Below are 14,094 nucleotides of genomic sequence, written 5' to 3' on the forward strand. Positions count from 1 at the left end.
CATACATTAACTCACTGTAATCACATTCTTTTTTTAAAACCAGTATTCTCAAAGGACTGAAAAAGAACTTCAGCTTTAGCTTGCTGAAATGCTTTGTGGGTGAGGAGTATACTAGTTTAACCCCAGTTTATAAAAGTGCTGATTTCTATAAGAAACCTCAGACCAGCTCACTCAGTTAATACAGATTTCAGGCCAGAAATGCGCGCAAGCACGAGCCAGCGCGCATGTGCACATGGGCACCAATTTAGAGACTTCTCAATGAGAAGCTTCTGATTGAAATTTCCCTATGAAGAAACTGAACTTCTGGGGAAAAAAAGGGAGGACTTGCTAAGACTGCAGTTTATAAGATCTGCAGCCTTTGCAAGCTCTTTCAAGATATACCCCCGATGAATACATGCATCAATAATTCATGCATGTATTTATTAGGGGTATATTTACTAAACATTGATTATTTTTTTTTGCCCATTTGGGCAGTGGAGTGATTCTTTAAGCATTGTATATTTTGTGTACATTCTAAGCTAACGATATGATTAAGTCATGGGTTAAAACATGTTAGACTGATTATGGCGTGACATGTCAGTGTCTTGCATTTAGTTTTTTTTTTTAAATGATTTACAATAAAGATTAAATTTTCATAATTGGTTCCAGCCTGCGTCTCTTCAAACTGCAGTACCTATATTTTTTTTTTATTGATATATTTAAAGCAGTGTAACAAAACTAGAATAAATGAAATGATAATTAAAAATGAAAGGACCATATGTGATTACGTGTGAGGCTAATGGTGAATATAATTAAAGGAAAAAGGTTTTATAAATACATTTTCTGAAGTGAAATTAGACTTTTCATTGTCTCTTCATCTCCTCACTTTGATAGAGTGAGGCCTGAGGAAGAGCAGAGCATAAGTGCATAGCACAACACATGGCATTAAGAAAAGGTTGGCCAGTGTAAAGGGAAATAACTGTTTTTCAGCAATATCCTACAAAGAGACATGCCCTAAGCTTTCATTCACATAATATCTAGACAATTACCAACAGATGGGAATGAACTTGGACTTTTATATTCACATATTGTGTATTTAAGTTGAATGACACATTGAAACATTTCATCTTATATGATTAAAGGGGAAGTGTCACTTCTCTGGAATTTATATAATTGCATCAACTTTTCATAATTACATAGAAATTGTGTTAAAGAACAGAAGCATCATAACCACTACATCATACTGTAGTGGTTATAATGCCATCATTGCCTTGGTGCCACATGTAATGTAAATTAAAATAAATCTGTTTTAGAATGTTTTGACTTATTTTCTAGGTTCCACAGGGCGCTATTCCCTTCCCCTACTAATGGAAGCTTTGTGTCTAATCAAAGGCCAGAGCTGCAGGGCTTAGCTCAATGATTGAGAGCGAACAGCTGACACTCTTAGCCAATGAGCTAGTGGTGCCCGGAAGGCCCTAAGTAAGAAGTCAAACTGTTCTAAAATGGTTTATTATCTTATAATGGAGGGATCCTGGGTACTCCTGGCACCATAACCACTATTAATGTTGTATTGGCGCCTAGTGTACTTTTAAAGTAGAAAAGTTGAATTTCTGCATTAAATTTTAGTTTTCACTCCTCACAAATACTTTTTACATACATGGATAAGTTAACATGATATTAAACATCATATGCAGTGGCACTATAAAGCCTTCTGCTCACAACCCCCTCGTGCCACCCCCTTCCCCCCACCCCTCTAGTGGCTAAAAACAATGCTGCAAATGCATTAGGTCTTCCCCATAGGAATGCTTTCCTATGAGGATTCAACTAACACGGGATGTCCTCTGGCAAAGCGTGAAGTCGCAAAAGTAGCTTAGCAAGCAGGTGCACAAGTGCATTTAGTGACTGTCTGATAGATAGTCACTAGAGGCAGTTTTAGTCCTTCAATGTAATTGTGGCAGACTGCCTGGTACCCCGACTGGGTGCCTTCCGCCAAACATGCTTCCTAGCTATTGCCGGGACACCATCAGCACTTCAGCCCCAAGCCGCTGCAGCTTGGCTGGGGTCTCACCGTTGCTTCTCAACCTGGACAAGGATCCTGGATCCAGCTCTCAGTGGTCAAAACTCTCCTCTGTTATAGCATTCCCCCCACACATTCGCCAAGACTTAATGCTGGGAGTAGATCTGTTTAATGCACGCAAAACTTCAGAATTTATACGTACAGTAAACTTCTCCCCTGAGAGATAACTGAGCCAGGAACTGTACAAACTCAATTATCTCCAGGTACAGAAAAATACAACAATTTACAACACCCAAAAGTACCCCCATAATACATGGAACCCCCTCAAGAGGCTGCTGAAACTCCATTTTAACTTAAAGGGACACTAAAGTCACTTGAACAACTTTTGTTTAATGAAGCCGTTTTGGTGTATAGAACATGCCCCTGCAGCCTCACTGCTCAATCCTCTGCCATTTAGGAGTTAAATCCCTTTGTTTATGAACCCTAGTCACACCTCCCTGCATGTGACTTGCTCAACCTTCCATAAACACTTCCTGTAAATAGAGCCCTATTTAGGCTTTCTTTATTGCAAGTTCTGTTTTAAGATTTTCTTATCCCCTGCTATGTTAATAGCTTGCTAGACCCTGCAAGAGCCTCCTGTATGTGATTAAAGTTTAATTTAGAGATTGAGATACAACTATTTAAGGTAAATTACATCTGTTTGAAAGTGAAACCAGTTTTTTTTTCATGCAGGCTCTGTCAATCATAGCCAGGGGAGGTGTGGCTAGGGCTGCATAAACAGAAACAAAGTGATTTAACTCCTAAATGACAGTGAATTGAGCAGTGAAATTGCAGGGGAATGATCTATACACTAAAACTGCTTTATTTAGCTAAAGTAGTTTAGTAGTTTAGGTGACTATAGTGTTCCTTAAACTTAAAGCGCCTCTGTCATCCTCATTCCAGCCTCCCCCAAAACTAATGAACATTACATGAAGAGAAAATATTTATGAAATGCTTATGACTACTGTGTTTGAAGTTCACTGAAACTATAGCTAAGTGAAAACAAATCATAATACCAAGTTGGAAGTACAATGCTGAAAAGGGTCTCATGGAAGAAGATGTCGGTGCCCACAAGAGACCTTCCCCTGCACATCTGCGCCATCACAATACACGGAACAGTCACCATCTGGGATCTTTTATAAATATGCAAAGACCCCCAAAAGGTGGCAGAGCCACTTCTATGGGACTTGTCACACAAATACAAAATGGTGCCACTTAAAAAAAGTACATATTCTGTTTATACACGTGTTTTATAAAGTGCTGGTACATGTATAGGAGAAATATTAATATTACTTATAGAAGATATATTATGTTTGCTTAGTTTATCAGGTGACCTACACTTCATTTTACTACACTATTAAATTGTCTGCTAATAATGATAATTTATAAGTGAACAACCATTTCAATTTGTGTGAAATGCAAATAAACATTAGGAGTTCACTAAATAATAAGGTGACATGACGTTCCTTTAAATGAGGTTCAGCCCAGAGAGTAGCTGTAATTCTTATTCAGCCTTGTAGTATACATGTTTTACATTTGACATTCCTTAACCCCTTAAGGACCAAACTTCTGGAATAAAAGGAAATCATGACATGTCACACATATCATGTGTCCTTAAGGGGTTAAAGCTACTAGCTAATATTTTGGTCCACATGTTTACATTGAGTCAGATTTAAATATATCACTGTTTAAAACTGACTTGATCCACAAATGTTATTTGAGATGTGGATTACAATGAATGTAATACATATCTTGTGTTAGAAATGTTATAACAAAAGTTCTTATATTTACTTAAAATTGTCTTCCACTTTATCCAAGATGGTCACACCAGTAGATGCCAGTGGAGGTGTGTGAATACAAATGCCACAAAACATATCTGTACAAAGTATTGATGAAATGTTGAAAATGTGATATCATTTAACTTGTGCACTAAAGATGTACTTCATGTGAACTTGGCTTCCTCTAAAAATGAATATTTTATATTAACAAGATGCACAATATGTGACATATTGAGTAGCCATTGGATGTGGGAATAAGTAAAGAACAGCCTGATATTACAAACCAGCTATGCAATACAAAAAGGAATACAGTTCCCATCTGGTTGATGGACATTCTAAGCTAATAAACTTGGAATCATGAGATACCATACCCTTCAGTAAATCATCATAACAAAAGCCATCTGAGAACTTACCTTCTGGTGTACACAAATCACGGACCAATTCATGCTTGATGGTATTAAGGGAGTCAAAATTATAGACAAAGAAGCTCCTCTCTTTAGATCCTGCTATGTCTGTCAGCTGCTCTTCCACTGCGTTCTTCACACCAATAGCATAAATTGTGATTCCATCATCTCGAACTGAGGCTGCTGGCAGGGTCACCTTGTCTTGAGATTCTCCATCAGTAATGACGACCAAAGACTTGGGAACATTGCGACTGGATTTAGCAAAAATACTTTTCATTGATGTCAGAGCATCTCCTGTGTTGGTACCTCCTCCTAACTGTTCAATCTGAAGAATTGCTGCCTTTAAAGCATTATGAGTGGTGTGTCTAGTAAGGTCGAACTCCAGCTTATCAGTATCAGAGTACTGGACCACCCCAAAGCGTACTCTATCACTTCCAACCTGGAACATGTTTATTAATTCAGTCATGAATGCTTTCATGTCATCAAAGTCTTCCGGATATATACTCCCAGACCCATCAATTAGAAAATAAATATCTGCCTCTTCTGTGTCCACACAACCTAAATATAAAAATGACAACTGTTACAAAATGTTCATGAAATTGTATATTAAATAAATATCTATAAACGCACATTATTTTAATTCATACAGATGTTCAAATATTGAAACATTAATAATATATATTGGTGGGGGTATATGCAAAATATACTATAACTTTTTTAGTGATTAAGGACAAAATTTAAATTTCTGTTAAATGTTTGCTTTCTTCAGCAGTTTAGAATTCAGCAAAAGTAATTGTCTGGAGTTCTCTGGAATTTACAATATTAAATAAGGCATTAACGCGTGTTAACTGTTTTACATAAGATTCTCTATTTTTTTATTAAATTTATATTTATGATTTAGTAAATTATTTCATAGTTCAGTTCAGACAAGGCAAAGCCAAGGCAAACATTGCAAAAGAGGTGAAAAAATGATAGCCTTCTTTAAGTTATCCTGTTCTCTAAGCTTTATCTATGCTGAATACTAGGAATAAAGGACAGAGCTAAATTGAGGCCCCCATTTGCAGGATAAAGAGGTGCTGTTGCCAACATTTAATTCAATTTTTCTAACCTCTAAAATACATCGTTATCTGTAATCACATGTACACATAATTTTAAAAGCTTGGTAAATGACAGCTGCCTTTTAACATCCCCATTATTAAAGACAACCGTTTTTTGACAATAATCATTATTTGAATTGTTTACATGGTACTTATTGCCTTCACTCAAGCATTTTCCCTGAAGTAAGACTTGCTTATTCTAACATTTCCTAGTTTCATAAGATACCAACACCTTGCTGAGACCGTGAGATAGGGTCGGTTTCAAAGTGAGAATGTCCCCAGGAACATTTTGAGCCATGATAGAGCCACAAGCATGTTCCTATTCATAAAGGAACAAGTGCCATAACCACTCTAGCCCGCTGTTGCATTTATGGTGCCAGGCGTGCCCTGGCACCATCCACTGGAAGAAGTCAAACCTTTTTTAGAATGGGATTCACTCCATGCCTCCACTACGACCTTCAAAGAGCTTCTGTTTGCCCTCCTGAGCCAGCTCACTGACTGAGAGTTTCGGGTAATTGCTCTAAGTCAGCAAGCTATTCCATGCATTGTAACTCGGATAGAGAGCTTCTAGTTGTCTCAAGGCTGTAGTAGAAATGGAGAACGATGCTTAGGTGCAGGGCTGGTGCAAGGATTTGTGGGTGCACATCTTCACTTGTGTGCCTCTTGGCCCCCCTTTTGTGTTTCTTACCCCCTCTTTGAAATGTCTTACCCCCTTTAGTGTATTTTATCCCCTTTTATCCCCATTGTGTTTCTTACACCTTCCTTGCATACGTATCTCTTACAACACTTACATCCGCCCACATTTTGTGTGTCTTCTTATCACCCAAATCCTTTGTGTATTTTACTCTTCCCAGCTCCTTTGGGTGTGTCTCTTTCACCGCAGCCCACTGTCTCCCCCAGCCCTCTGTGTGTCTCCTTTTCCCCTTCTCCAGCCCCTCTGGGTGTCTATTTAACATCCAGACCCTCTGTGTATTTGTCTCTCACTAGGCCCTTCTGTGTGCATTATTGATCCCCAGCCCATCTGTGTGTCTTTTTCCCCTCATGTCCCTCTGTGTGTCTTTCTTCCCACTCCTGCCCCTCTGTGTGCCTCTTTCTCCCCCACCAGTCCCTTTGTTTGTCGCTTTTACCCCTTCCTATGTTTCTTTGAAATCTCTTCCACTCTGCCCTTGTCCCTTAGTGGTCTCACCTCCAGTCCCTTAGTAGTCTCTTCTCCTCTCCCCCTTCCCCTATCCCTTAGGGATGTCCTCTCCCCCCTCCCCCATCCCTTAGTGGTTTCCTCTTCCTGTCGCTTATCGGTCTCCTCTCCTCTCCATGTCCCTTATCAGTCTTCTCTCCTCTCCCTTCCCTGTCCCTTAGTGCCCCCCCCCCCCACCTTAGTGGTTTCCTCTCCTACTCTTCTTTGCCCCTTAGTGGTTTGCTCTCCCCTCCCTTACTTTTCACTTCCCTGTCCCTTAGGGGTCAGCCCCCCTCCCTTAGTGTTTCTCTCCCCTCCCCTGCCCCTTCTCCTCTCCCTGTCCCTTACTGTTCCTCTCCCCTCCCTTCTCTGTCCCTTAGTGTTTATCTCCACTTTCCTCCCTGTCCCTTAGTGTTCCTCTTCTCTCCACTACCTTCCCTATCCTTAGTGTACCTCTCCCTCACTTCCCTGTCTTTTAGTGTTCGTCTCCCTTCCCTGCCCCTTTGTGGTCCTTCCCCCTCAATTCTATGTACCTTAGTGTTCCTTTCCACTCCCTGTTCCCTAATGTTCACCTCCCTGTCTCTTAGTGTTCCTGTCCCTTCCCTTTCCTTAGTGTACCTTTCTCTCACTTCCCTGTCTTTTAGTGTTTGTCTCCCTTCCCTGCCCCTTTGTGGTCCTTGCCCCTCAATTCCATGTACCTTAGTGTTCCTTTCCGCTCCCTGTTCCCTAATGTTCACCTCCCTGTCCCTTAGTTTTTCTTTTCCCTCCCCTCCCTTAGTTTTTTCTCCCTCCCTTCCCTGTCCCTTAGTTTTTCTCTCACCTCTCCTCCCTGTCTTTTGGTGTCCCACCACCACCCCCTTAGTGGTCCCCTCCCCTCCCTGGTGCGCTTCCTACCTCTATTGTTGTGTGGCCGAGCGGAGCAGACCGCGGTACAGGAGCTTTAGTTTATTGTACCTGGCCAGACTGACAGGCAGTGCTCTCTCAGTGAGCACTTCCTGTCAGACCGGCCGGGTAAAGGAATCAGAGCTCCTGTACCGTGGTCCACTCCGCTCAGCCATGCTACACTGAATGAATAGTTTGCCTGCATACTTGAGGAATGTTGCTGTAGTGATTATGGTGCTTGGAATGTTCCTTGAAAACCCATGTGCAATTATGTGTAGAAAGTTATGGTGGTGGTGGATTTCGTAAAAAGAAAAAAATTGTAAAAAAAAATGTGCTCAACAATAAGTACAGTTGTATGAAAAAAGGGTTTGTTGCATTAAAGAGCTATTCCGGGGGCGGAGCCGAGCCAGCTAGCAGACCAGTCGCACATTCCCTGAGCTCCTGCAGTGTGAGCCCAAAACCTGCGAATATCTTTAACCCACTTGCTGGAATCTACCTGCAATTGGGCTCAACGTACAGAGGAGGCTCCTACTGACCTGCCGGTACCTTTCACATCGCTGAACTTGACAGAAAACCGCAGTGGCGATATGAGGCCTAGCGGAGGCACGGGGGACGGACGGCCGCCTTCCCGCCAGTTGCCAACCGTACCGAGCGTGCAGACCACATTCACCCCCCCCCCTATGGACCGATGGGGGAGATCTCGGTCCCCACCGGACAGGGTGCTCCGACTTCCACACCAAACGATGGACGCAGCGAACCCCCTACACAAAATGGGGTTGGACGCCCACAAGATGTTGGCTCACCCTGACACGAGCGTGTCAGTTAAGCGATGGCACCAAACTAACAGGGCAGTAACAAAAGCCTGCTCAAGTGACTCTATTAATAAAATCTTTGACAGATTCTGGGCAAAATTGGAGGCTTGCATGCAGCTTGAAATCCTGCGCCGACAAACGCCTACTAAGGTTGGAGCCAGCGGCGGACGGAGGTCTGGGGACTCTTACCAGGGCAATGCCACAACCCACACTCCAAAGTCCCACAGCAAAGGCCCTCCCGGGCTGAGAGCAACACAGGGTTTAACCCGACGGTGCAGGCCACACAGGCGGAAAGCAGTTCAGCGACCACGTAAGCGACTACACACATCTTACCGCACCACCCCTTATGGGGCGACCCTGGACCACACAGGTTCCCAGGCTCGTGGATCACAAGCACCAGCTCTCCTACAACCCCGGGGCAAGGGAGGATTCCCACCCCCGGACCAACGCAGCTCCGCTCCACCGCGACCGACACCGGGCGTGGGACCCAAGCTTGGCAAATACCCACGTATCAGCGGCCGCTGGATTAGCGGCAGCAACACAGCAAGCATGGCACACATTGGGGAAGGGAGCCTGGTGGCGCACAGCAACGGCACAGATCCCCGAGTCCAGGGCTACAAGACGCCGACCTCACGACGAGCCAAGAGTGGGAGAGGGCAATCGGTTGCACCCTGGTCAGCAATCAGCCCCAATGAGCCCATCAGACAGGTAACTACAGCCTCCAGATTGGGCGTCGGCTGACCTCTCAGGAACTGACCCACAAAATCTCTCATAGCCCGTGCCTGGGCATGTACGTGAGAACTCTTTTTACCTAAGCATACTCATTTTTAACTACACGTTCTTCATACCACCGAAGTTTTCGTTAACTTGCATCACGTTTCAAGAGGCCTTCCACTTTGAAGCATGTTTAATGTATGTCTTGAACTGAGGCAGAAGCATCAAAGACTTACTTATCATTAACCTGCGATATAATTTGAACGTTTATAATTTTGTTCTCCTGTTACAATGTTATAATCCTATAATTTTAAAATCCGTAAGCCTGTTACTTAACTTTATTGAGCAAAATTACCATTCTTAAGCGATGCAAACTTGTTACACAAATTATAAATATGTGGGATTTATACTCTAAGGCTAGCATAATAGTCATTTAGTCCATGCCTAGCTAGACTAGAGCAATGCCTGACCATCTCACTAATCAGCTATGCAGACTACAAGATGTAGAATGTTCTAAGACTAACAAGCATGTTTTATGTTGAACATAGGTGTGTTCCTGCAGCTGAGGCACAGTAAGAGTCCAGGCCGTAATGGTTAGGATATGCAACTGTCTGTAACGTACTATGTCATAGCCTATGTATCATTAGCCAGTATCTACCATAATGTTCTCGTGCCTAACACGCACCATAAGCGTTTGACATCCCTAAACCCATTCGTATATACGAGTTTAACTCATAATTTAACTAATAAATGCTTAACTAGGTTAACTAACGTAACCAACTCACCTTGCTTAGATACACGTAGTTAGTTCTTATGTTCTGCCGCGTATAAACTTTATCATTTCTCTGTGTACCCAATAATGCTGAAACTTACATGCCGTATACCACTAGATAGTCTTACCAAGTCTGAATATGTTTAAATATTGTTTTAAAAAAAATGTGCTTTCACCTCAACGCCATGTATGTTTGAACCTGTGATTTACTGTGATTACGCCTGCTGTTGTGGCAGCGTATATCTTTCTGTCAAACCAAGCACGACAAAAATAAAGAGTTCAAAAAAAAAAAAGGAGCTATTCCACATACCATAACCAGTACACCATGTTTTTAGTGATTATGTTGCTGGGGAGCAATGATCACTATCTCTCTTTGTAGTCAAACTGTTTACTGAATGTTTGAAATAAATAGGGGGTTTACCCAACCCCCAAAGCCCATCACCTTGCAATGTCATAATAAGGATATTTTACTTGCTCACTATCCCTCCAAATGAATACAGTGAACAAACTGTTTGTCTCTTCAGGAACTTTAAAAATTGGCCATTGCTCTGGTACTCTATTTATTAGGAAATGGAGTGTCAGATACTCCCTAAAAACTCACTATTGGGTAAGGTCTTTATAAGGAGTTATCTAAACGTTTTGGCCATCCCTTACTTAATATACACATCTTTTTTAAGAAATTACAGAATTACACAAGTTAAAATAAAAAAAAATAATTTTGACATCTTCTGCCATCTCACATTGTATTTTAGAAAAACAAGGTGTAGAAAGAAACAGGACAACAAAAAACTAACCGATCGCGTTGACATCAAAACAATATTTTGATTGGTTGCCTAACAAAATATAAGTACAATTCAAATAAATATCAGTGATCATCACAAGTGTTCTATTACTTCTTTAAATGTTACATTTTATGTACACGGACAGGGCCAGATTAACATAGAGGGTAAAAGAGCTGCAGCTCCAGGCCCATGCCCATGAAATAGGCACATTGAGCTTAAATTTTTTTTACAAAAATAAAATTATACATATAATATATCTGTATATATTTTTTCACTTCTTCTTGTATGCTCTTGTGTTATGATGTTGTACCTATGAAACAAAGTATGGGAACTTAGGAGGGATGCAGGGGAACAATCTCTCCTACAGCTCAATATCCTCCTGTCATTATGTGGTAGTATAGCATAGCCCCTTTTCTGCTACACTCCTTATATCCACCTCTTTCTCTGTCCCAGACTGCACACTAGAAACAAGCTTCTAATTGACAGTAAGAAGGGAAGGCGGGGAGCGAACAAATGAGTCCTAATCATAGAGGATACAGAGTTTGTGATTAGTGAAAGAGAAGAGATGAGAGCTCTTGGGTTTGTCAGATGAACAGGTACACTGGGTTGAGAAATGGAAGAGAGAGATTGGCATACGGTATGTTTACTCTTAATAATGCATCCTACAGGCGTCCCTCCAAGTAAGTATGCATGCATTAACTATAAGATGTGAGACTGCAGTCTACACGAATGCCAGTTAGTCTAGACTTTAGGATTATATAGATTCTGCTGATACCTTTATTTTTTTTAGCGATATTGCTTACCTTCTCTGAGTGTTCGGGCAAACATGGGAATCGAAAAAGCCTGTTCAACAATTTCCTTACAAAGCCGTTTCTTGAGTTTCTGTTCGATATTAGAAAGTTGCAGGAAAGATTCTACATTGGTTAAGTGCTTTCGTGGTGGATGAGAAGCTATGACCTCCAGTTCTGTATTGTTGGCATTCTGAAAACCTACAACAAAGACTTCGACACCTGAACGTCGCAATTTCCTTGCAGGCTTGGCAGGATTATCCACTGAATTTCCATTTGTCATGATCACTGCTATCTGCTGCACACCCTGATGTGCCCTACCACCATTTTGTTTTGAAAACATCTTTTTCCGAAGGAAATCAATAGCTGCTCCAGTGTGAGCCTTCCCCCCTCTGTAAGGGAGTTTAGTTATGTAGTCCAAAATTTCCAGCTTTTTGTCAAAACTGTTCAGGTTAAATTCCAACCTCGGTTCATCACTGTAAAGTACCAAGCCCACTCTCACATTATTCAAACTGATGTCCAATGCATTTACTACCCTGTGCAGAAAAAGTCTTGTGAGCTGGAAGTTGGTAGCGCCAATGCTACTTGACTCATCAATCAGAAAGACTATGTCTGCAACTGAAGCAGTGGAGCACACTAGAGGAAAACCACACATATAAAGTAGAGGTAAAGGGAATTTGTTAAACAATTGCATAATAGAGAGGTAATACAATAAAACATTAACGGCATTATTAAAACAAATAATAATAATCAAAATGATAGATCATCTTTAGATGCAAATTCCTGGACTCTGATCGTAGCTGTTCCGTCTTAGAATTGACTTACATTTCTCAGTCAATACTAGTTCTCCGTTTTATAGGAAAAGTCGGCTGGTGACGGAAGAACCAGGTAGTACTAGAAACGTTTGTCCCCTGAAATTTTGACAGCCTCTTATGCTTATAGCAGGACCACAGAAACAGTTATAGAGGGTGCCGTCCCAGCTCTTGCAGGGTATATGTGTGAGAAAACGCACTGTATAACAGTTCCTGCACTTCTGCTACCAATAGAATAGAATGGTGAGTACTTTGCAAATAACCATTCAAACTCCAAATTCCTGTACCCTAAACACCCCTTTTTCAATAACCCTAAATATAACCCTCCCAAAACCTAAACAAACTCTTTCCTTAGTCACAAATTTAAGCACTCAAAGCCTAGAACTAAGAAAAAAAATATCTTAATCTCCTCTTTAAAAGTAAACACTCAATGTACAATGCCAAATGGAACCTCTAATCCTAAACTCAGTAATTCCAAACAACCTTTATACCAAACTATAAACCCTCTCAAGCTTGTTGTCAAATTTGAATAAATTTTTTAATATTATTGTTATGGTTGCAGTGTTCAGTTAATAAATTCCTTAAACTGACTTTATCTACCTTTCTATTTTATTATGTTGGGGAGGGTATGGGGGCTACAGGCACCTGACATGTAAATCAGGACTTGTTCCAAACCCCATCTTAACAAATTATTTATGGAATGTTTTAATGATGCACATAGTGACAAAGGTATGTCATTAAGAATCACATTTTCTGTTTTCCACCAGTTGAAAAAGCATTAACTAAACTGAGAACTCTATAGAACTGACAAGTAATTTGAAAGATGGACTATTATTGCTATGCAATGACAGGATGAAAGAATCTTAATTATGACATTATTCACAAAAGTCTGTTAATTGCTTCTAATATCTTTTAATATGAATGGGATTTGAAAAGATAAAAAAAAATACTGTTCACATAGAAAACATGATTGGTAAGCCATACCTTCAGGAACTTGTGTCTTCAGAGAAAATGTCAACATTTGCTGTGTCACAATAACATTGGTGACTTGATCTTGTACGTTTTGTATGCCCTGTAACTCATTGATCTGGTATACATAGGGATCTGTAGCGATAGCTTCCAATTCCTCTCTATCAGAATTACGAATCCCAACGGAGACTGTGGTCACTCCTATACCTCTTAGCTCCTTAGCTGATCTAATCACATTATCTTCAGACCTAGATGAAGTTATAAGCACAACAAATTGAGGGGTTGCCTGACTGATCCTACTTCCAGCCTCTTCTATGAAAAATGTGGAGCGTACAAAGTCCAAAGCACGTCCAGTGTTCAGAGGTCCACCTCTGAATGTGAAGCTCAGTTGAATATGATTTTGTATCTCTTCTTTGGTTTCATAAGTATTAAATAAAAACTCAGTCTGAGGTTCTCCACTGTACTGTGCCAGACCAACCTGATGTCTATTGATTCCTACATCCAACTGTTCAATTATCCCAGCAATGAAGCCTTTAATTTGCTGGAATGCTCCACTTCCAATACTAGAAGAGGAGTCTACAACGAATACAATGTCTGCATAGCGCTTTGCAAATGCTGGCGGAAAAGAAAAAATATGTTATTGTAAACGATTACTGTTTTTTGTTGAACATACAAAACTAAACAAGTGAAATATCTGTGAAAACACCATAGCTACAATTCAGATATATATGCTTCATACTTCTAGATGTGCTTCCTACTTCTGTTATCCTTCATTTCCTGGTATGTAAAATTAATGTGTTATACCTCCTATTATTTGAATCTCACAAGTTCACCAAAATGATTTGGAAAAATTCTCCAACTCAATCATCATGTTGAGGTATTTGAACCTGAATATTGGCTATTTGGTTTTTATTTTACCACAATTTACTTTTTACAGAGAACCCTTGCTATGTTCAAAAGTTATTGACACTGATCAGCCACAACATTAAAACCACTGTCAATGGTTGTGATATATTAGGCAGCAAGTGAACAGACAGTTCTTGTAATTCATGAGTTGGAAGCAGGCAAAATAGAC

General features: G+C 40.7%; 1 protein-coding gene across 2 annotated transcripts in view; it reads right to left on the reverse strand.

The window, feature by feature from the left end:
* The window catches only part of LOC134608926 (collagen alpha-6(VI) chain-like), a 188,828-nt gene that overhangs the window by 105,342 nt on the left and 69,392 nt on the right, over positions 1-14,094 (reverse strand). For both annotated transcript variants that reach the window (XM_063452178.1, XM_063452177.1), the window contains 3 exons: positions 13,035-13,634; positions 11,254-11,874; positions 4,227-4,775 (listed from right to left, as the gene is read on the reverse strand). In XM_063452178.1, coding sequence (XP_063308248.1) covers positions 4,227-4,775; positions 11,254-11,874; positions 13,035-13,634 — 1,770 coding nt within the window. The remainder of the gene's footprint in view (positions 1-4,226; positions 4,776-11,253; positions 11,875-13,034; positions 13,635-14,094) is intronic.

The sequence above is a fragment of the Pelobates fuscus genome, chromosome 4 (assembly GCF_036172605.1).
Source record: "Pelobates fuscus isolate aPelFus1 chromosome 4, aPelFus1.pri, whole genome shotgun sequence".
Taxonomy (NCBI): Eukaryota; Metazoa; Chordata; class Amphibia; order Anura; family Pelobatidae; genus Pelobates; species Pelobates fuscus.